Source organism: Cervus canadensis, chromosome 7 (assembly GCF_019320065.1).
Source record: "Cervus canadensis isolate Bull #8, Minnesota chromosome 7, ASM1932006v1, whole genome shotgun sequence".
In the NCBI taxonomy this organism is placed as follows: domain Eukaryota; kingdom Metazoa; phylum Chordata; class Mammalia; order Artiodactyla; family Cervidae; genus Cervus; species Cervus canadensis.
In genome coordinates, this window is record NC_057392.1 from 65404280 (window position 1) to 65425751 (window position 21472).

Sequence of the window (21472 nt, forward strand, 5' to 3'; positions counted from 1 at the left end):
CACTATTTATGGGGGGGTGTTAGCTATTTATTGAGGCTTTGTGTGTGCGTGTTTGTGTTTTAGCTATTTATTGAGTAGCTGGCATGCATTTGCATCATATTGAAGAAAGCAGGCTATTCTAATACCTGTACTTGAGAAGCAGGAAATTGATCAGCAATTTAATAGTCTGCTGAAATGGAACGTGTCTAGATAAATTAATACCAAGTTGTCTTCTCTGTAGTTGTTTACTTTTCAGAAAAAGGAGAGTCAGGCCCAGGACTTCATATTCAAATCAGGGTCAGAAAACTAGGATGCATGTTGAGTGTGAAATAAGTCATTGTTTTGTCTCTGCACTCTCTGCCCTCATTCTTCTAGATTTCCCTGTCCTTCACATTCATTAATATGGAGAAAACACTAAGCTTTAACTGTTACAGTGTTCTGGAAAAGATGAAAGCCTGATGAGAAACTGGAAGAGATAAAGAGAGTTAAAATTGTTATTTTGTCTCCCCAGTAACATTTCAGATGGTTACTTTTATTAAACAGAATCCAAACAAGATCTGCACACTGCTTTTGGTTGCTAAATTCCAATCACTTCCACCTATTAGTAGAAATAAATTTGTCTTGTCATATTCCCCACACTCTCGATTTGGCTAGACACATGGCTTTGCTGGTGGCCCAGATGGTAAAGAATCTCCCTGCCTTGCAGGAGACCGGGGTTTGATCCCTGGGTTGGGAAGATCTCCTGGAGGAGGGCATGGCAACCCACTCCAGTAATCTTGCTTGGAGAATCCCCATGGACAGAGGAGCCTGGAGGGCTACAGTCCATGAGGTCGCAAAGAGTTGGACATGACTGAGAGCTAAGCGCAGCACATCCTTGTGGAATTACTAATATATTCTGTTGTCCTCCTGTAACTTCTGTGAAGTGATAGTTAAGAGGTGTGATTAAATTTACTTTTCTTTGATTATGAAGTCTTCTTTTTTCTTCCTTCTGCCTCACCTTGAGGCATAGACCATCTGGTTGTGTCACTTTTTGTGGTGTTGATGTTGATAAGTCTAATATACCCGTTATAAAACTCCACATCAGATTTCCCCCTGGTGGTCATAGTGCCCATTAATGATTGTTGCCTAGATTTTAATTTTCTTAAGGATAGGAAATTGTTGTTTTTAAAATCCTATCATTGTTTTTGCATTGATTAGCTGGAATTCTGTAAAGAAGGGCTCTTCCTAGTCAAGTACTGGGATATTCTGAAATAGAACTTGCACAACAAAATCAGGGTATGTGCTTGATTTGTTTTAGTTACCAGTTTTTAGACTGATGAGTTGGTGATGCCCTCTCAAGGTGACCAGTGATGTGAAATTTATTTTTAATTTTTATAATCTCATGGATTAAGAACTATTTTTGAGGTGTTGTAATCCATTGTGGTTCCTGTCTCATTTTGACATGATGCACGTGGCCTTTGGTTGTTTCCTTGCTTTCTTGCATGGCAGGATGTTCCAGGTTTTCTGCTTCAGTCCTGGAATTGGTCATTCCTCCAAAGCGGTTTTTTTTCTATGGGATATGTTTATTTAGAGACTGCAATCAAAGCATGGAGTGCTATTTACTACTGGGTTATCATTAGTTGCTGTAAGTCCTTTTTAGAACAAGGAAATGTGTATATTTAGTAGGAGAAATAAATCACAAATTCCTGCGTATATTTCAGTTCAAATTTAAGGTTACTCTAAGGTTTTAAAGCTTGATTTGTATTGTATGATTTTATTAAAAATATATCTGCATTATAAACATTAAAATTATTTTTTGTATTAAATTCCATCACATAAGAGATTTTTTCATAAAAGTAAAATGACCATACTTATTTATTATTAAAAAAAAAAAAGTGTTCCCTGGGATAATGTGACACGTTTATCTTGTCTTCTCATACTCCCTAGCATACTGCAGTGTATTCTTCAGGGGTAGCCAACTTGAGGTACAGACAGTAGTATAGCATGAAGAGAATATGAGAAGATTTTTATTGCTGCCCTATTTGTATATACTTTTACTTTTGGAAAATTTTGGTTTGTAATGGATTTAACATAATTTCTTATTTGCTGTATATTTATAAAAATATTCAAATTAATAATACTAATAGAATTACTATAAGAAGACTACAGAAAGCAATTTAAACTTTTTTTCTTTTAATTTTTTTGGTCTCTAGGTTACATCCCTTCGGGATATATGCAATCAAAATACTACTTTAAAGTATATTAGTTTTCTTTTAAGATTATAAATAATTTCACCAGTTTACAAAAATACAGATTTATTTTCCAGTCTCTTGCATGTAGATGATGTGGGCCGACTGTGGCTCTGTTCTGTGTCCTCTACTGGGAGACCCAAGCTTTCGGAACAGACCCCGTGTAGGACATGTTCATTCTTGTGGCAGAAGAGGAAGAGCACTGGCAGATACTTCTGTTCCTCTTAAAGCTGTGACTGATCAGCTCATCCGCTCAGTGTATGTCATACAGCCCAGGTCCGAGTTGTTGGAGTGGGGATGAATAGCTATTGCAGGAAAGGAGAACAGTGATTAAATTTTTAAAAAATTTTATTTTTTATTTATTTTTGGCTCTGGGGGGGGTCTTCTTTTAACTTCTTCAACTAGGTCTTTTCTCTAGTTGGGATAAGCAGGGGCTCCTGTCTCCTGCAGTACGTAGGCTTCTCATTGTGGTGGCTTCTCTTGTTGTGGAGCATAGACTCTAGGGCATGCGGGCTTCAGTAGTTGTGGCTCCTGGGCCTGAGGGCCCGGGCTCAATAGTTGTGGCATATGGGCTTAGTTGCTCCTGGCATGTGGGACCTTCCTAGATCAGGGATCGAACCTGTGTCCCCTGCATTGGCAGGCAATTTTTTTTTTTTACCACCACACCACCTGGGAATGTCCTTATAAAAATAGGAAGTTTGGACACAGACACAGAGGAAGAACAGTGTGAAGAACCACATGGAGATATGGCAAGGTGGCTTGAGTAATGCACCCAGGAGCCAAGGAAGCTAGGAGAGAGCCTTCCTTAGCACCTTTAGAAGGAGCATTGCCCTGCAACACCTTGATGCTTGGACTTCTGACTTCCAAAACTGTAAGACAGTAAATTTCTGCTGTAATCCACCTTGCATGTGGTACCTAGTTATGGCAGGCCTAGGAAACTAGTACAGTGCCATGGATTGACAGTGCTGTCCAGTTTGGCTTCATTGTAAGGGCATAGGAAGAAATATAAGCTGTACCTTTAGGTAGATATAGCAGAAGGGACTTTATTGTTGGGGTAGAGAATTTTGGACCTTGCTAAAGGTGTTTCTTAAAATAAAAGTTCTACAGTCAGGGCTAGAAGAAACTAGCTTGAGGGCGCTTTATTCTTTTAACCTTTTTTGTTTAATAATAGAGTAGTCTTACTGCTGAGGAGATGGAGGAGGATGGATGCTCTGTTTAAAGTACCTTCAGATTTGTTGTCCTTTTAAACTCTGAAAAGCTGCCACATAGTTGAGTTAGTTCTGTCTAAGCTGGAGTTCTGCATTAAACCACTCACTGCTAAATTTTATGGCTGATTTGTTAGGGGAGTTTTGAAAGTTAGGTATTGTGGGTTGAATTATGTCCCTTCAAAGGTGTGTGGAAGTTGTAATGCCTGATACTGGTGAATGGGGTCTTACTTGAAAATAAAGTTCTTGCAGATGTAATTAAGATAAGGTCTTTAGGGTGAGTCATTTTCCCACTGTGACAGATGTCCTTATAAAAAGTGGGAAATTTAAACACAGATTCATGGACATAAGAGAACAGTATGTGGTATGTGAAGACATGGACACAGTGGGAAGATGGCCACGTGAATGAAGATGGAGACAAGAATTAGATTGCCACAAGTCAAGAATTGCCTGGGGCCACTACCCAAAACTGGAAGAGGCAAGGGAAGATCTTCCTGTAGAACCATTGGAGAGTACATGACCCTGCCAAAACCGTGATTTCAGACTTTCAGACTTTATAACTAAGACAATCCTCGTGTTGTGTTTAGCTACTCAGTTTGTGGCACCTTGTTATAGCCGCCCTAGGAAACCGATACAGAAGGACACATGGATTTTGAAAGTACTTTCTCTGTGATCTGAAGAGCTGCTTTTAAGTCATCACATTTTGCACAGATTATCAAGATTGCTTTCAGTAGGGTGAACAAGGGCTTCCCAGACTTTGCTGTGTACTGTATTCACCTGTAAATCTTTCATAAATACTGCTGTCTGGCTCCCACCTCCAGAGATGCTGGTTTAATTACTATAGGATGCTACGTAGACAGCAGGCTTTTTCAGAGTTCCCCAGATGACAATGTACAGCAGATTTTGAAAAACCGTGGGGCTAAACCTTCTACCTTAGTCAGACATTCTCCCAGCTTGCCCTGAACATATAGTTTTGTGTTCATTTAGTTTTTATTAGCCTCTAGGTAATACACTACTCCTTTACTAACCTCTAGGTGATACACTACACCTTCCCCCAAGTTCATTTGTGTCTTGGCCTATCTTTTTTTTTTTTTAAATGTAGTGTTCTGTTCTGTTCTTGCCAGCTCATTAGGCATATGATTATATTCATCTTTATATATGATGAATTATTTATAAAGTCTAAGATTTATATTATTTATAGTTATTTACAAAGTCTATTATTTATAAAGTGTAAGATGTCTATTTGTATTAAAACACCAAATAGATTTTAAAAGTTTCTGAGACATACGTGCATATATGTTTTTGAAGGTTGGATTATGTTATATAAGTTGCCAGTAAATAAAAAGAAATTTACATTTGTGTTGAAATAGATTTGAATTTTATTAATCATACAAGTAGTATAATTACTCATATCATTATTGACCATTTCTTATAAGATTACATTAAGAGTGATAAATTGAAGGCCTGAAAGCAGCCACCTTCTCAAACATCTCTTCTTGTCTTCAGGTCTCCCACTTTATATCACTTTTTCACATTGTTAGATGACAAAGTGTATAAGGTCCACCATCTGTAAATATATTCTGGGTTGGTAATTTCTCCGTAAGAAATTTGAAAAATTTTTGTCCATGTGATAAGTCTTAAAACAGCATACACAGCAAAGTTTAGATTATCTGGGTGGCCACTTTTAAGACTGTTTATTTTAAATCTGTAATAGACATTGTACATATAGTACCTTGGTATTGATAGGTAGTTTTTTTTTTCAAGTTTTAGTTGGAAGTGCTATCATTTAAGGACTATGCATAGTGTTTTTATTTATATTGTGGTAATACAGTAAAAGCCAACTCTTGGGACTAGTGTGTTACTTTGTTTTCTTGTAGAAGGTCCTTGATAACTACTCAAATTTGAGAAATTATGAGTTAAGACGGTGTATTTATGCATTTGTTATAAGTTCTTGGAAAGCAGAACATCAAGCCATTGTTATTTATTAGCATTTTGTTATATAAAGACTGAAAGACAGAGGCTAGCTTCATGTTTCATTGGTGGGGAAGAGATTTCTCTTAACATGAATGACGAGGCTGGGCAGACATGGAGGAGGAAGCATGTCATGGTGGTGGTGTCCCCTTCCCACAGCCTCCACACCTTCCGTACAGCTTTTCGTGAAAGAATTGGGTAAAAAATGGGACGCGACCTAGAATTTGTCTGTGAAAACTGTCCTGTCCAATATAATTCTTTGTATTAATAGATTTCTGTACTGTTACTGCATTCAGTACCTAGGATGCTGCCAGGCTTATGTTAGCACGCAGTACATGTAGAATGAGGGACAAACCGAGTTTCAGTAAAACTATTGAATCACGTGTCTGTGTCTGGAAAGAAGTTCATTTAGAGTATAGTCTCAGGAAATGTGTAATTTTCACCCCCTCATATTTTTGCTCGTAGATTTCATGTTTTATAAAAACTAGAACTTTTGCATGAAGATGTTTACGGATGTTGAGTACCCTGTTTTGTTGATTAGGTATAAATTTACTGGCTACCTAATGTTATTGTAATATGAACATAACAGATCAAACTGATCATGATTTACATCATGTTTCAGTATGAACAGTATTGTGACTTAAGAGGTCTGTATCCCCCGGGAAACTCTTGAATTTTTCCAAAGAAGGTTAGCACCAATATTGCCATAAGGGAATAAATTTTTATACTAGGAGGTCTCAAGCATTTTAGACTTAGTATCTCATTACATTCTTAATTTATTAATAACTCCAGAAAATTTTTCTTTAAATGGGCTATATAGCTATCAATATATGCTGCATCAGAAATTAAAACTGTGAAATTTTATAGTACTAATGCATCTTAATGTAACAATAACAAACCCATCTATAACATTTTAACACACATAGTATGTCTTATGTGTGGAAAATAATGTCTTATGTCTTGGAAAAATAATTTCCAAGACAAACATTTTCCATGCATTGTTTTAAATGTTTGAAAATCTTTCTGTTAATCTCTGGCTTAGTAGAAGACAGCTGGATTCTCACATTTCCTCCTGCATTCTCAAGTTGAGATACATTGTTACAGTTGGAATTTAGGAAAAAATGTGGCCTTTTAAAGATAGAGTTGTAAATTTTTAAAATCAAAATAAGACTCATTTTTCAAATAAATTTGGATATTCTCCTTTGATACTATTCCACATTTCAGCAACTGGGTAGTTTCTTAAGGGTTAGTTGCACTGCAAGATCTGAAGTTGTGTCAATGAACTTTTTGTATTCTGTCATATTAAAATCCATTAGTTTCTCTTGAACTTTGAATGGATTGTTTTCTCATGCGTAATTTTATGCTAGTCATTGGAAAAATATTTGTTCATTGAGTTATACAGATCTTCCAAATGTTCATTATACAATATAAAAAACTAGTCATTAACACCTCCACTGATCTCATCACAGAAGTTCTGGAGTAGTATTGGGAAGCTCATGGTGGCTGATAGATTTTCCAAATCCTAATTATCTCTTAAAAGCTTAAGTTTTATTCTTGCCAACAAATATTGTTAGTTGTTTTCTTAAAAGTGACAGTTTCACTTTGTTTGTTTGCAAGAAAATGTCTGCCAAATTCTCAGTCTGAAAAACCATACTTTGTCAGTTGTTTGAAGTAAAAACGGTATTCCGTGAAAAAAGTAACTAGTTCAGCTTGTAATTCAGACATTTTCATAGTGCTTTTTTGAGACAATCATCGTTTTAGTATGCAGCAGAAGTACTATGTGTGTATTTTTTGTTACAGAGGATATTGCAAAGGTATATTTTGAGGTTAAAATTTTAATTGTTTTTCTTGCTTCATCAAGGAACCTCTTCAGTGAAGAATTTTTTCTGTGAGGTTTTTTTTTTCTTTTTTTAAGTATATAGTAGTGAATACTATGGGGGCTTCCCAGGTGGCTCAGTGGTAAAGAATCCTCCTCCCAGTGCAGGAAATGCAAGAGATGCAAGAAATGCATGTTTGATCCAGGAGTTTGGCAGGCTGCAGTTCATGGGTTGCAGAGAGTCACATGTGACTGAGCAACTGAGCACGCCTCTTTCAAAGCAGGAGATGTGATTTTGATCCCTGTGTTGGGAAGATCCCCTGGAAAAGGAAATGGCAACCCACTCCAGTATTCTTGCCTGGGAAATCCCATGGACAGAGGATCCTGGCGGGCTGTAGTCCATGGGGTCGCAAAAGAGTCAGACAGGACTTAGCACCTAAAGCAGAGAAGGCAATGACAGCCCACTCCAGTACTCTTGCCTGGAAAATCCCATGGACGGAGGATCCTGGCGGGCTGTAGTCCATGGGGTCGCACAGAGTTGGAAACGCCTGAAGCGACTTAGCAGCAGCAGCACCTAAACAACAACAACAGTGAATAGTATGATGACTGCTAATGGAATGAAGTGTTAGTACCTTGATTTTTACTAAGATGTGAGCCATTCTACCAACTATTGGTTTGTAATAGCAGTATAAATATCAGTTCAGTGGAAAAGGCATATTATTTTATACAAAATCTTATAATACTAAAAGGAATAATTTTGATCTCTAGGACCCCTTAAAGATCAACCTAGAGGTTTGTAGACCTCACTTTGACACCTAATTTTTATACTAAATAAAATAATTGAGCTTTGTCATAGGTATGACAAAGATACCAAATCTTGTTTTTGGTTTTGAGCACTTTGAACAGTGTTAGCAAGGAAGTACATGTACTATAAAATGGAAAGCAGTATCTTCTAATAAGAGACTATTAAAAGTTTATGTTTGCCGTTAGAGAGTCTATGTAACCTTACCAGTAAGAGTACTTCTAAAGGATGGACAGAGTTTGATTATGGAGTGATGTTCTTGATTTGTTTCTACATGGTGTTTTTGTCTGTTTTTTAAACAGAAACTCTTACAGACTTGTACTACTGTCCATTTTCTCTTAAGCTGTGAAATTGACCTATGAGATTCTCATGATGAAATCTGTTCTTACTCCTTTTTCAATGAAACTGGAAAGCCTGCCTCAATTCATACACAGCAGCAATATCCACTCCATTTTCTTTTGACTTTTGTTTTCAAGATTTACTAATACCTATGTTGTATGTGCGTGTGTTGAGGGTGTATGTGTGTTATCAGTTTGCTGTCTGAATTTTAAACCTGGTTTTAAAGTCATCCTCACTTGATTTGAACAAGCATGTATTACCCACTGGGATTAATGCTAACCTCTGTACATTTTTTCCCTTTCTTTGGACTCTTGATCTGTATCAGTCATACCTCTCTGCTACCAGAACAGTTTTCCTCACATTTTTACTACTGTTCTTCCAAAGAATTTACTGAGTATAACCAATCTGTGGACACTTATTTTGATTCACTTAGGGCTTAGCTGTCTTGGTTTTACCAACTTAGTCTTTTTTTTTTTTTCCAGGAGCTAAAGGATATTTCTTATCCAATAAATTGTTTCATAAATATTGTTATAGGTGGTATTTGTTTAAATAAGTCAGTGAGTGTGTTACGCCTGGTACCTTACTCTCTTTATTTTGCCCGTGATGTCACAGGTTTAAGCCGAGTCTCCATTCATTCATGTAACTGTAGTTTTAGTTGTGTTCCAGTCTCATGGGTCCTTATGACATTTCTGTTCCAAACTCAGAATAGTAAGGTTTTGAAGAAACTGCTTTTATCTTTCTGATGTTGGTTCCCATTCAGATAAACTCAGAGCTTTTCTTGCTAGTGGGAGGGAACTAGGTTCTTATTTTCTTACCTTAGTTTACTTTCCAGACTGACTGGAATGACCAGTTACTGCTCAGTAGTTGAAAAAGGCAAAACACAACTATGGTCTGTCTTCTGTTAAGTTAGTGTTTTAATTTCTTCTCTTTCCTCATTCCCCTGTCAGTGTACCTTGACTATGTTTAGTCAGTCATTTAACACATACTTATTGGCTCCTTCCTTGATTCATATTGAATAGCCACTTTTTTATGTTTGGGAAGTTTGAAGTCCACAAGTAAATCAAAGTTGACTCATCACATATAATACATGCTAGTTGCTAGTTTACTCAGCCTAGAGAGCTTTGCTGAGATTCTTAAAATTGCTTAATTGTGATTCAAAGTTAGTGTTCCCTATCGTCAAATCAACTACAAATTTCTGTAAAAACAGTTCATTGTTTTGTGAAAACCATGAGGTATTGTGGGCTAAACAAAAATGGGTAATGGGTTGGGATTTACATACAGGCCAGAGTTTGTAGACAGTCCTGGTATAGATCAAGTTGAAACAAATGACAGACATTAGAAGTCTCAGTTTCTGATGAAAAAATGGTTACCATTTGCCTAATAAGCGCTATGTGTAGTAAGTACTCAAACATTTCTTAATGAGGTGACTCATTTATTTCCCCTTTTCCTGATTCCTGGAGATGTCCACCTGAGGTCTGACAGTTTTAAAAACCTCGTAATGCACTCATAAGCCTGTTATACAATGATTTATTACAAACCACTATGTCATCTGGTCCTGTGAGCCTGCAGGATTTTTATGTAATATTCTGTACTGTAATACTCAAATCATTGAGGTTTAGCAGGAAGAGAGGCTCTCCGCTTCACTTCCCTCATTTTCTCCATGAAGGAATAGAGGCCCAGAAGAGTCACATTGTCTAAAATCTTACAGGATACCTGAGATCTGACTTCTCTTTCATGTTATTTTTAATTTACATGGGAGCTCTGGATTCCAATGGAAAAGGCAAGGACAAGAAAAGTAGTTTACAAGTTTATCCTTTCTAAATTATGCTGTAAATTCTTAAGGTTCACCAGCTCTGTTGACCATAAATATGATAACAAAACAAAGCAACAACAGCCAAAAGGAAAAAAAAAAAAACATAGATTGCCTATAGTTACAGACATTCTTCAAAGATATTGCAGTTTTGGTTCCAGACCATCACAATAAAAGGAGTCATACAAATTTTTTTGGTTTCCTACTGCATATAAAAGTATGTTTACACAGTAGTGTAAAAATAGTGTCTGTAATAGGAGCATTATGTCTTAAAAATAGCATACCTTAATTTAAAAAATACTTTTAGTGATAATAAATATTAACCATCATTTGACAGTTCAGGGCTGCCACAAACCTTCGATTTGTTTAGGAAAAAAATAAGTTAGCCTTTCTGTAAAATACACATATTGCTAGGCACGTTGTTAGGAAAATCATCTGAAAGATGCTCCTGTGCCATAATTGGAAGGTAAAAGTCAATGCCAGTACCTGCTAATTTCCCTTCAAAAACTATCTTGTCTGCCTATTTTGTTTTAATTGTATTTGTTTCTCTTGGGGAGGGGGCTGGGAGTGGATACTATAAATTTTTTACTAGAACATTATGTTCAAATTGTTAAAGATACCCTTAAAATGCTTACATGAAAATGTAAGATGTAGAACTCATTAGCTTAAAAGGATATTTTCTCCTTTTTAATAGTGTGAATAAAAATTATCTCATGAGATTGTGTCTTTAAAAATATAGTTTAAATTAAAAAAAATAAAAATATAGTTTAAATTTAGCATTTATCTTACTGTCAAGAGTGGTAGAATGTTTTAAGAAAATTCTTTGCTTCTCTTTGGACTTATTATAGGCATACATGAAAAGACATCCTTAAAATGTTGGACAAATAAGCCATGGTTGTAGTCCAGGGCTAAGGCTCTATTAAAAGAACATATGCTGCTGTTTGTCATTAATATTTAAGAAATCAGCCAAATAATTTGGTTTTATTGTACAGGGTTTTATATTTTAAGTTTGGTTAGTACTAAAATAAGCTGAGATACACATTGTAATTAGAGCTTAATGTTTTTTCTTGAGATTATCTCTTTGAATCCTGATTTGTTGCATTTTACAGGAGTAAGTTTTTTGTTGTTGTTGTTGTTTTTTAGGAGTAAGTTGTATAAATATGATTTCATTTAGTCTAATATAATTTTGTAAAATCTTTTAAGCTTTAGCATCATGAAAATTTATACACATTTTAAGCTATTTGTCAAAGACTTCAGAGCTGTCTTAAAGTACACCTCTTCATTATACCATATTATATGTACACAAATGTGTTATTACCTTAGTAGGGTTTTAATTATTTTTAAAGAAGTGGGAAATGAGTAATGCATTTTGTGTGTGTGCTGTTTGTGAGAGTGTTTCTTGGGGGAGTAGGGAGAACAAAGGGGCATTGCGGGGCAGAAGATTATGACGTGCTAATGTATCCTGTTAACGTCATCAACTTTGACAAATTACAGGACATGTAACTGTTTCTGGCAATTACAGGACAGGATAGGTTCCTAAAAATAGAGGCAAATTTTTGAAAAGATAGACCCCGGCAATCGTGAACATCAATAATTTAAAAGTCTCCAGTGAATGATCAGAGTTTTACAGAATTTTGATGTTGGTGTGTATCAGTTTGCTAGGACCACCATAACAAAATACCGCAGACTGAGTGGCTTATAAAACAACAGAAGTTTGTTTCCTCACAGTTCTGAAAAAGCCCAGGATGATAGTACTGGCAGGTGTGGTTTCTCCCGAGGCCTCTCCTTGATTTGCAGCTGGTTGCCTTCTTGCCTCTTCACACTATCTTTCCTCTGTGCACATGCATTCCTGGTGTCTCCTCCTCCTTGTAAAAGGACACTTGTCATGTTGAGTTATATTCACATTATGAAAGATTGACCCTAATAACTTCACTTTAATGTACTCACCTCTTTAAAAACCCCATCTTCAAATAAAGTCACTTTCTAAAATCCTGCAGGTTGGGCTTCACCATAAATTTTAGAGGCACCAATGACTTCACTAATGGGTAAACTAATTTAATTTCTCTCCTCTATTTCATCTCCCCTCCATACACTTTGTGTTGTTAGTTGTCATAGTTTGGTATTTTTTGCAGCATGTCATGGTTTTAACAAGACAGTTTGACAGTTTCCTATGGATTTCCCAGGTGTTGCTAGTGGTAAAGAACCCACTTGCCAGTGCAGGAGACATAAGAGATGCAGGTTGGATCCCTGGGTTGGGAAGATCCCCTGGAGGACGCCATGGCAACCCACTCCAGTATTCTTGCCTGGAGAATCCCCATGGACAGAGGAACCTGGTGGGCTGCAGTCCATACGGTCGCACAGAGTTAGACACGACTACAGTGACCTCGCATGCATGTATGCATGCACGTGGTTTTAACAAGACAGTTTGCCAGTTTCCTATGATAACCCATTGAGGTAGTGTGGCAGTGGATGAACTATTACTTTATTCCACAGACAAATTGAGAACTTATACCCAACAAGTTTTGATGCATGATTCTTTATGAGTTTAGAAGCTGTTATTTATATAGCAAAATATTACAGTCCGTCTGCTTGTGGCTGACTGACTGTTTAGGACTGCCACTGATCTCAAGGTCCATGTAAGCTGTGTAGTGATACCCTGTGGTGTCCATGGGCCCTTGGCAATATATGTCATGCCTTGGAATTAGCAATTTCCTAGAACCTCCTGGTGCTAAGAATTTGGTTTCTTTTTATAGTTATTACATTCTTTTACATTATAGATGGCATACTTTTTTTTTCTTCTCTGAAGAAGGTATAGTATTTGAATGACATTTCTAAATACATAGGTCTGTATATTAAAATTTATAGTTGGAATTGTTCTTTTTCTTCCCAGCAACTTGTAAAGTCACGCAAGGATCTGGCCATGGTTTACATTGTTAGTCATGTCTCCAGCATCTGGCATAGTGCCTTACACATTTGAAGTGCTCATTCTCCTTTAACTGAGTGAATAAAATAAATGTCAGAAAAATAGTGCTTTAGTGGGTTTTACCCCTATAGGCTTTAGCATGGCCATTGTTATGTTTACTTTTCACTTGTCATTACCCCACCCCCACAAATGCATGTAGTCAGCATTTGTTTGGATTGGTTTATCACCCCAAAGTAATATGAGTAGCTGAAAATGTGACCTTGAAGGGAGCAGAACCAGAGGTACCACTTTCCATGAACAGCGAATTGTAATACTGTATTCTGGAGCATTTCTGCTGAGATGTCTTCTGTTTTACCTCTAGTTTAACACATACGAAGTGGGACTCCCCAGAGGGCTGTGCTCTCTAGGGAGCCCTGTTCTGTAAGGTAAATCTGTCCTCTTTCCAATGTGGAAACAATTGGGATTTTAGACACTGACCTTCCCTCCACACCCACCCCCCACCTCCCACTTAATTCTCCAAATATAATCTATCACTAACTTCAGGCACTTTCTTTTAAAACATTTCTTGGTTGTCTGCCCTCCTTAGGTTGCAACTGACAAATCTTCTAGATTAGACCATAAAATTCGTTTTTGACTTCTTTAACCAAAATACAATGGTAAATTAGCTTCAGATAGTACTTGAAGGTAGACATTTAATGTCATTGAGGACACCGTTTCTCTTGTTTCTGTGTTGCCCACTTCTCTGCCTCTGCTATCTCTATTCTGACCTCAGTGATCTGCATTCATCCCAAGCTTCACATAGTGCCCTTGTTGCCTGCCCACTCCTCTCTGAAAGGAGGTTGACTTTATAGAAATCAACACGTGTTCTACTTGCGTTTCACTTACTGGGAGTGATTGAATTGAGACACATGGGATGTGGTGTGTGTCTGTGGAGGAGAGGTGTCAACCCTAAACCAAAGGTATGATTTGCTGGTTGGCTTAAGGAAATTAAGTACCTTCCTCTGGATCAGAATGTCTGTCCCATATAAACCACAGGGCTGAGAATGGAATAATTCTCCAAATGGAAAGCAGTTGTTGTGTTGTGTGTGTGCCTTTTCTTAGACAGTGGCTGTGGATTCTGCAAGAGGCAGGCCACAGTTTTCATCTTGCTAATTACGATCGCACCATGTCTCAGCTGCTGAGTTGCAGAGAAGCCTGAATCTTGGCTAGATGGACTCCCAGCATATCAGCCACTTGGGCCCCTCTGTGTTATTAACATTTATTTGGAAGGGTGTTCTGACGGTGTCCTAGGTCATACTGTTTGACAGTTATTTGTTGGTTTAACATCAGAGTTCTTATAGCAGCTTTTAATATTGTTGCTCTTTTTTCAACTATTAAATAGCTATGACCAGTATTTGTAGATACTATGTATAAAGATACAGCTTCTGTTTTGTCACAGTCTCCGTAATGTTGAGTATTAGTTTAAAATGTTTCTAATGTTATGGCTGGCCAGCATATTTTTGTTACTGCTGTTTATTATTGGTTACGTTGAGTATTTTACTAATGTTTCAGCTGGAGGGATCTTGAATTGGTTCAGTCTTTTGAGTGGCTCTAATTTGTTGGCATTCATTAAGAATCGAAATAGCTATTTATCTTTTCCCTTTGGTCCAGTAATTTACTTTTAGGGACTTTCCTGATCTCGAGGACTATTCATACATGCACAGCTACCAAAAGAAATGGAGGAAGAAACAACTTGAAGCATAAATATTGTTATAGGAATCTTAGAATAATTTAAAATCATCTAAATGTTGAGCAAAGAAAAAATGAAACTAATGTGTCTGCCATGGGATAATATGCCACCACTGTACATTTTGGTTTTTGATTTTTTTCTCCTAATATCTATTTTTATTTGCTTGTTTGGCTGCGGCACTCGATCTTTGTTGCAGGATCTTTAGTTGTGGCATATGTGATCTAGTTCCCCAACCAGGAATTAAACCAATCCCTTGCATCGGGAGTGCAGAGTCTTAGCCACTGGACCTCCAAGAAAGTCCCACCACTACATTTTGGACTAAATTATTTTTCTAAGATGAGGACATTTTGATCGTGCATTTCAGTTTAGAGCCTGCAAGAAGTTTTCAGACCTCTAAATAATGTGTTGTAAGTATTGAGGTTTCAGAAAAGCTTTTTTTTTTCCTTTGTCCATAACTGTCGTTATTTTTTCAATCTTGTAGATTTAAAATAGTATGATTTAGGATCATCGTTGGACTCTGATATGCTCTAGATATGGTATCAGAAAAGAATATGATGTCTGTTCTATTTGAGGCCAAAGGCAGACATGTGGTACCAGATGTGTGGAAGAACAAATGAGGAGATGGTTAAATATTTGGAGCAGTTGTTATCTAGTGTGTGAATGCTGAACTCCGTTGTGTGATGCTGAAAATACCATGTATATTCGGTTGAAGCAGTTATACCTGACTTACATTGACAGTCCTGTTTTTGTAATACTTGCTAGATTTTTGTCTGTGAAACCGTGAAGTAAAATAGTTCATACTAAACAATAGCGTATTTAGTGTAATTTTACATATAAACACTTGGCTAAATGTTAAGATTGTAGTTTTTATTTTTACTCTGGCTGCTTTAATATAGCTATGGGTTTGAATTAAGTAATTTCATTGCCCATAACTGATGGGGATTTGAATAAAAGCTTTTATGATTTTACAAGCTGTTTCTGAGAGTTAAGAAAGTACAGAGATATTTAATATATATATGTTTTTAGAACCTAGATCATTTACTTTTTAGGGCTGAATAAGTATGATCAGGCAGAATATACAAATAGGTGTTTTGTGATTTTAGGAAGTGCTTATTTTGGATGTCTTGTTCAATAGTCTGTCAGCTCCTTGGGGCAGAACTTCTTTTATACATGGTAACCTCTACCAGACGTGATATCGAGGCCCATATCTGTTTGTACAGGGTAGATTGGATGAGTGTCTTACTGTTATCTTGTGACCTTGTTTAAAGATAGATGTTATGAAAGATACCACCATGGAAGAGGTATGGCAGGAAGGTTTTTGTGTGCCTTCTGAAGATCGGTTGCGGCTAGTCTCTGCATATCCTGTCTTCACTTGGGGCAGGTGTAAGACTGCATCATAGATGTGTAAACAAACAAATCACAACGGACCTGTTCTGTAAAGCTGTAGTGAGTCCACTACTGAAGTGGGGGCATTTTCTCTAATTTTTGTTCTCTGGCATCCAGGTTTTTTAGGTAGTTTGAAAGTGAAAACTGAAGCTTTGAATCAGGAAACGTCTTAACGTTGTCTTGTTTGTTTTTAACGTCTAATATTTCCTGTTCTTTTCAGGTGTCCTTTTGATGTTAGAATTTAAACAGACTAATTTCATACTGAACCTTACTCTAGAATTGAGTGTCTTTACAAGAGGATAAACTCAGGTCTTTAAATAAAGAGCCTGTGTAGTTTTATTGCTACTATGACTGAAACTTTTAATACAGAGTTGTATTAACTTTACTATTTTTTTTTTTAAGGCCACATTTGTTTGTATGTTTCTGTTAACTGAAAAACTGTCAATTCTGCAAGGCTGGGACAGCTTTATTTCATGTGTCTGTTCCTAGCTCTCTGTTGTTCAGTGGCTTTGTCATGTCTGACTCTGCTACCCCATGGACTGCAGCCCTCCAGGCTTCCCCATCCTTCACCAACTCCCAGAGCTTGCTCAAATGTGTCCATTGAGTCAGTGATGCCATCCAACCATCTTATGCTCTGTCGTCCCCTTCTCCTGCCTTAGCTCTTAGCACAGTGCTTTGTCTGCCCTAGGGGTATGTTTGATATAAGTGAAAACAATGGTCTTTCTCTCTGAAAGTATGAGCTAGCTGAAGTAGAACTAAAGCTAGAGTAACCCTTAACAGTTTACCCCTTTCTCTTAAAAAATTTACTTTTGGTTACAGAAACTATTACAGTACTATGATCAATCTAATAAACTCATTCACAGCAATTTGAACAGATAAGAACTCTCCTACTCTTCATGTTTGGTATTTCTTGTTGACTTTAAGAAAAAGTATGCCACCAACATGTATTTATTGTGAGAGTTTTTACAGACAATAATTTATATCATTTTGACTTGTGTTTTTCTTTGCCCCAAGATACATTAGATGATACAGAAACACTACTGATAACTGCTTTAATTTGAGACGTTTTGGTGACCTTTGTGCATCGGAATCAGGCATTTAAAAAATTTTGTACATCTTAGGTACTAGTTCCATTATTCATTATTTGAATATTAGACTGAATGATATTTTAGAGGAAAAGAATACCCTTATTTTCTTCATTAGTTATTTCCCTAGGATTCCACCTGACTGAACTCATTTTGGGAGATCCTCTTCATCAAGCAGTGACTCAGTGTTTCCCTGACAAATATCCATGGCTGGTCAAGTTGTGACTTAATGCCTGCCATGTAATGGGTATTCTATGTAATCATATAATGGGTGTGGTGGTTTTATTTTTTAAATCATTCAGTCACCAGGCTTTCAGAATTGGCTTTTGTGTTATACCTACTGTGTGTGCCAAGCACATTGTTACCCATTCCTGTGGGTCAGGGTAGAGTTGAGCAGGATCTCCTCCAGAGCTCAGATCCTCCTGTGTGCCACAGGGGCATCTGGATGAGGTGTCCTGAGCCGGTCATCAGAGGAGTGTTCACCTGTATCATTCTGTTCAGTGTGGTGTGTATATCTATATCACATTCAGGCGAATAATTGTACTGTTTGAAATTAAATGGGAGGAGGTGCCTTCTTCTTCACATAAGGATGGTATTTACTTTTATTCCATGGTTTCTCGTCTCAGTGAATGAAGTACTGCCTCTCCAGATGTCCTCAGAGAAACCTCCGATCCATCTCTTTTCCTCAGCTCTGTGTCAAGTCGCCCACCTTGAGTCTGCTACTTCCTGAGTATCTTTGGAATCCTAGGATTCTAGGGTTCTCCTCAAGCCCAGTGCCTCAGTCCAGGTTTCAGTCTTCTTAGGTGACTCCAGCACCTTCCTAACTTGGCCCCCTCTCCTCAGTCCAGTTTCCTTCTAGTTTTCATATTTAGAATTCAGGATGGTCTTTTTAAAATGTAAATCATACCACTTCCCTGCGTTTTCTGCTTTTTCTTCCCTGTTTTCTCTTAAGTGATTCCTTCAAGGCTCCTCTTAAGCCTCACTTCATTTTGTTTCTTTTTCTTCCCCCAGCCCTTCCAGTGACTGTTAACCGCTCACTGAATTGCTTCGGTTCTTTGCCTTCCTCCCCAGATATTCATGCTCTCACTCTCCTGTCTGTGCTTCAGGTCTGACCACTGAAGACACTTCCTCAGATGTATTCCCAGACCACTGACTTTGGTTAGGGCTTCCTCTGTGTGTGTTCACTGGGGGAATTGGTACTACCCCCTTGTTGGTCTTCCTTTGTTTCTGAGATAAGCTTGATGAGTGTTCAGTCACCAGGTTTTCCAGATCCAGGTCCAGAGCAGTAGCAGTTCTGTTGATTAGAAGCCTGCTCAGTTCTTATTAATCTGCGAGGTTTAAATATATTGTTACCCTGCATTTTAAGAGATCCATGATGTGGCGGGACGGTCAGCACAGGCCTGGGGTTAGACACCGCTTTATACTGAATGGGCTTCCCTAGTGGCTCAGACAGTAAAGCGTCTGCCTGCCATGCCGGAGACCCGGGTTCAGTCCCTGGGTCGGGAAGATCCCCTGGAGAAGGAAATGGCAACCCACTCCAGTACTCTTGCCTGGAAAATTCCATGGACTGAGGAGCCTGGTAGACTACAGTCCATGGGGTCGCAAAGAGTCGGACACGACTGAGCGACTTCACTTTCTTAATACTGAATAGGTGTCAGTGTATCCTTTTTTAAACAAGGAACTGAGAAGCTGGTCTGTGGGCCATGTCCAGCCCACTGACCTTTATAAGGACCACAAACTAAGAAAGGGTTTTAATTTTTTGAGTGCTGAAAAAGAAATCAATAGAAAAATATTTCATGACACGAGTATCATATGAAATTCAAATTGTAGTGTTGGTAAGTTGTTTCATTGGGACACGGCCACACTCAGTCATCCGTGTGTCGTTGCTGCTCTTGCACTGCAACTGCAGATGAGTGCTCGTGACGCTGACTACGTGACCGGCAAAGCCTAACATGTTTACTGTTGGGCACCGTACAGAAAAGTTTTCTTTAAATCCTTTCCGTGACATGAGAACAGCTACGTATAATTAGGATGTATTTAAGCTATATGTCAGTTTCCTTCTTTACCTCCTTCTGAAGATATCATTTGAGTTTTCAGAACTGTACTCCAACCTCTCTGCCTTTTGCATACCTAGAGCTTTTTGAAACTTGAACATTGCAGATTAGATGTTGAGAAAATAGAGGCTTCAAATCCTACTAAATTTTGTAAACAAAACCAGCATGGATGGCTGGTCCCTGATCCCATAGTCTGAAGTCAGTCTTTTCCTATATAAATAATTTTCTGATCCTTAAAATACACTCTTTTTTACAGTTAAGGAGAAAAGAGGAACAACTTTTTATGCTATTTGATATAATTATTAAAATATGATACTGGAGGCCCTTTTGTAAATTTTTAATCCTTTTTACCAATATGTTGCAGAAAAAGAGACCCAGCTGTGTTTTGGTTGTATAATCTAACTATTGGAAGTAACTTTATTTGTTAGGATTTATTATTAGGCAATATCAAACCTTCATTTTACAATATTTAATAAAATCAAATGGTTTTTACAACATTGTTTACATTTTGTTTAAAAATATTTTATTGAGAAAATACTTAATTAACTTTGTTTTGTTTTTAGGGTTATATCCTGTGTTGTGACCTCATGGTTTAAGTGGGAATAAAGATGAGTATAAGCAGTGATGAGGTCAACTTCTTGGTATATAGATACTTGCAAGAGTCAGGTGAGTACATTCATAAAGTAAATAGGCCTCAAATTATTTTAATATCCTCAAAATAACCTTTTATGCATTTGAAATTTGTACCAGTCCAAACTGTTGAACTTTGTATGTTTCCTTAATGTCTGGACTGCCGTTTTAAAGCTATGTGTTACTGCATGGTTTAACTCTCTGACTCTTTCAAATATGTTGGAATCATCTCAGGCAAATATTTGTAACAAGTGATTTAGCTTTCACTGTTCAGAGATCATTTTTATAATTTGTAATGAAGTGAGATTGTTGCAAATGGTTGGTAGGAGCATATAAATTCTCAGATACCATCAGTTTGATAATGTATGTTCATAATTCTTGGCTTAATGTTACTGGTCCTAGTTGCAGTAAGCATTTCAAAAGCTAAATTTGCTTTTTCATAATGCTTTTGTCTCATCCCAGTTGATTAAGTGTATCTTTGACCTGAATCTTAATAATGTATTTCATCAGGAGCTGATTAGTAAATATAAATCATTGAAAGTTATTTGTTATAAATATTAAGTTAGTCAGTGATCTCCCAAGTTTTCCAGACAGATTAAGAGGTGTTATCCTAAAAAAGAAGGAATATCACAAGGGAAAATGTAGGATGGATTAAGGGGGAAAAATAAAAACTAGAAGAGGAAAAACGGGTTGGATGGGAGGTAAGATGGTGGAAAAGATTGACTGCAATGGAAAGTTAGATTGTTAACATGAGATTGAATCATTTGGTGGTTGAAAATGTTGGAGTGTGAATTTTAGGAATTATAACTTAAAGTTATTGGGATGTTAATTAAGGTAAAGTTTGGTATAAAAAGATAATTTTTGTAGTCACTTTTGGGGGAGAGGTGAAAGGAATAGAGTAGGATATTGAGCCTTCAATTTTGATTTGAAACTCCAGTTATTCTTCTTCCAGGGTTTAGTTAGTTGTCCTTTCTTAGGCAGATAATTTAAACAAGGCCTTAGATTTTAGATCGTCTACTTTTGAGATACTCCCAGCTGCACTCCAGTTCTGAGCTTTTCTCTTAGGTGGGAATTTTCGATTCCCAGGCAACATCACTACTCCTCTCTGGCTTGGAACAGCCGAGAAAATTATATCCAACAAGGGCTGGAGGGAAAAAGAAGAAAATAAAGTAACCAAGAATGCAGGATAAGTTGTTATGAAGCTTTGAAACGAATAGATCTTGTTTTGTTTTGTTTTCAGTTGGTAAACTGGCAGATCCAAAGAGAAAATCTGTAGAATATTTTGCCTAAGATTTAATGATTATTAATAAAGTGGAAAAGGTAGTGACCCAGGGACTGGAGCACATACGCTCACATTTGGATATTGTTATGTAGTACTTTAGATGATAGCAGAAAGAAGTTATTGGGGCAGAACAAACTGCTTTTTTCTGCCTTTGAATTCAACCACCAGTTAAGTCAGAGCTTTGAGGCATTAGACACTAAAGTGAAAAATAGTGTGAAGGATCAGTGGATGAG

General features: G+C 37.2%; 1 protein-coding gene across 3 annotated transcripts in view; it reads left to right on the top strand.

The window, feature by feature from the left end:
* Window positions 1-21472, top strand: part of TBL1XR1 (TBL1X receptor 1) — a 168772-nt gene that overhangs the window by 109486 nt on the left and 37814 nt on the right. For 2 of the 3 annotated variants that reach the window (XM_043473692.1, XM_043473693.1), the window contains one exon: window positions 19891-19993. The exons of the other annotated variant lie outside the window; for it this stretch is intronic. In XM_043473692.1, coding sequence (XP_043329627.1) covers window positions 19936-19993 — 58 coding nt within the window. In that variant the 5' untranslated portion in view covers window positions 19891-19935. The remainder of the gene's footprint in view (window positions 1-19890; window positions 19994-21472) is intronic. 3 annotated transcript variants of the gene reach the window in all.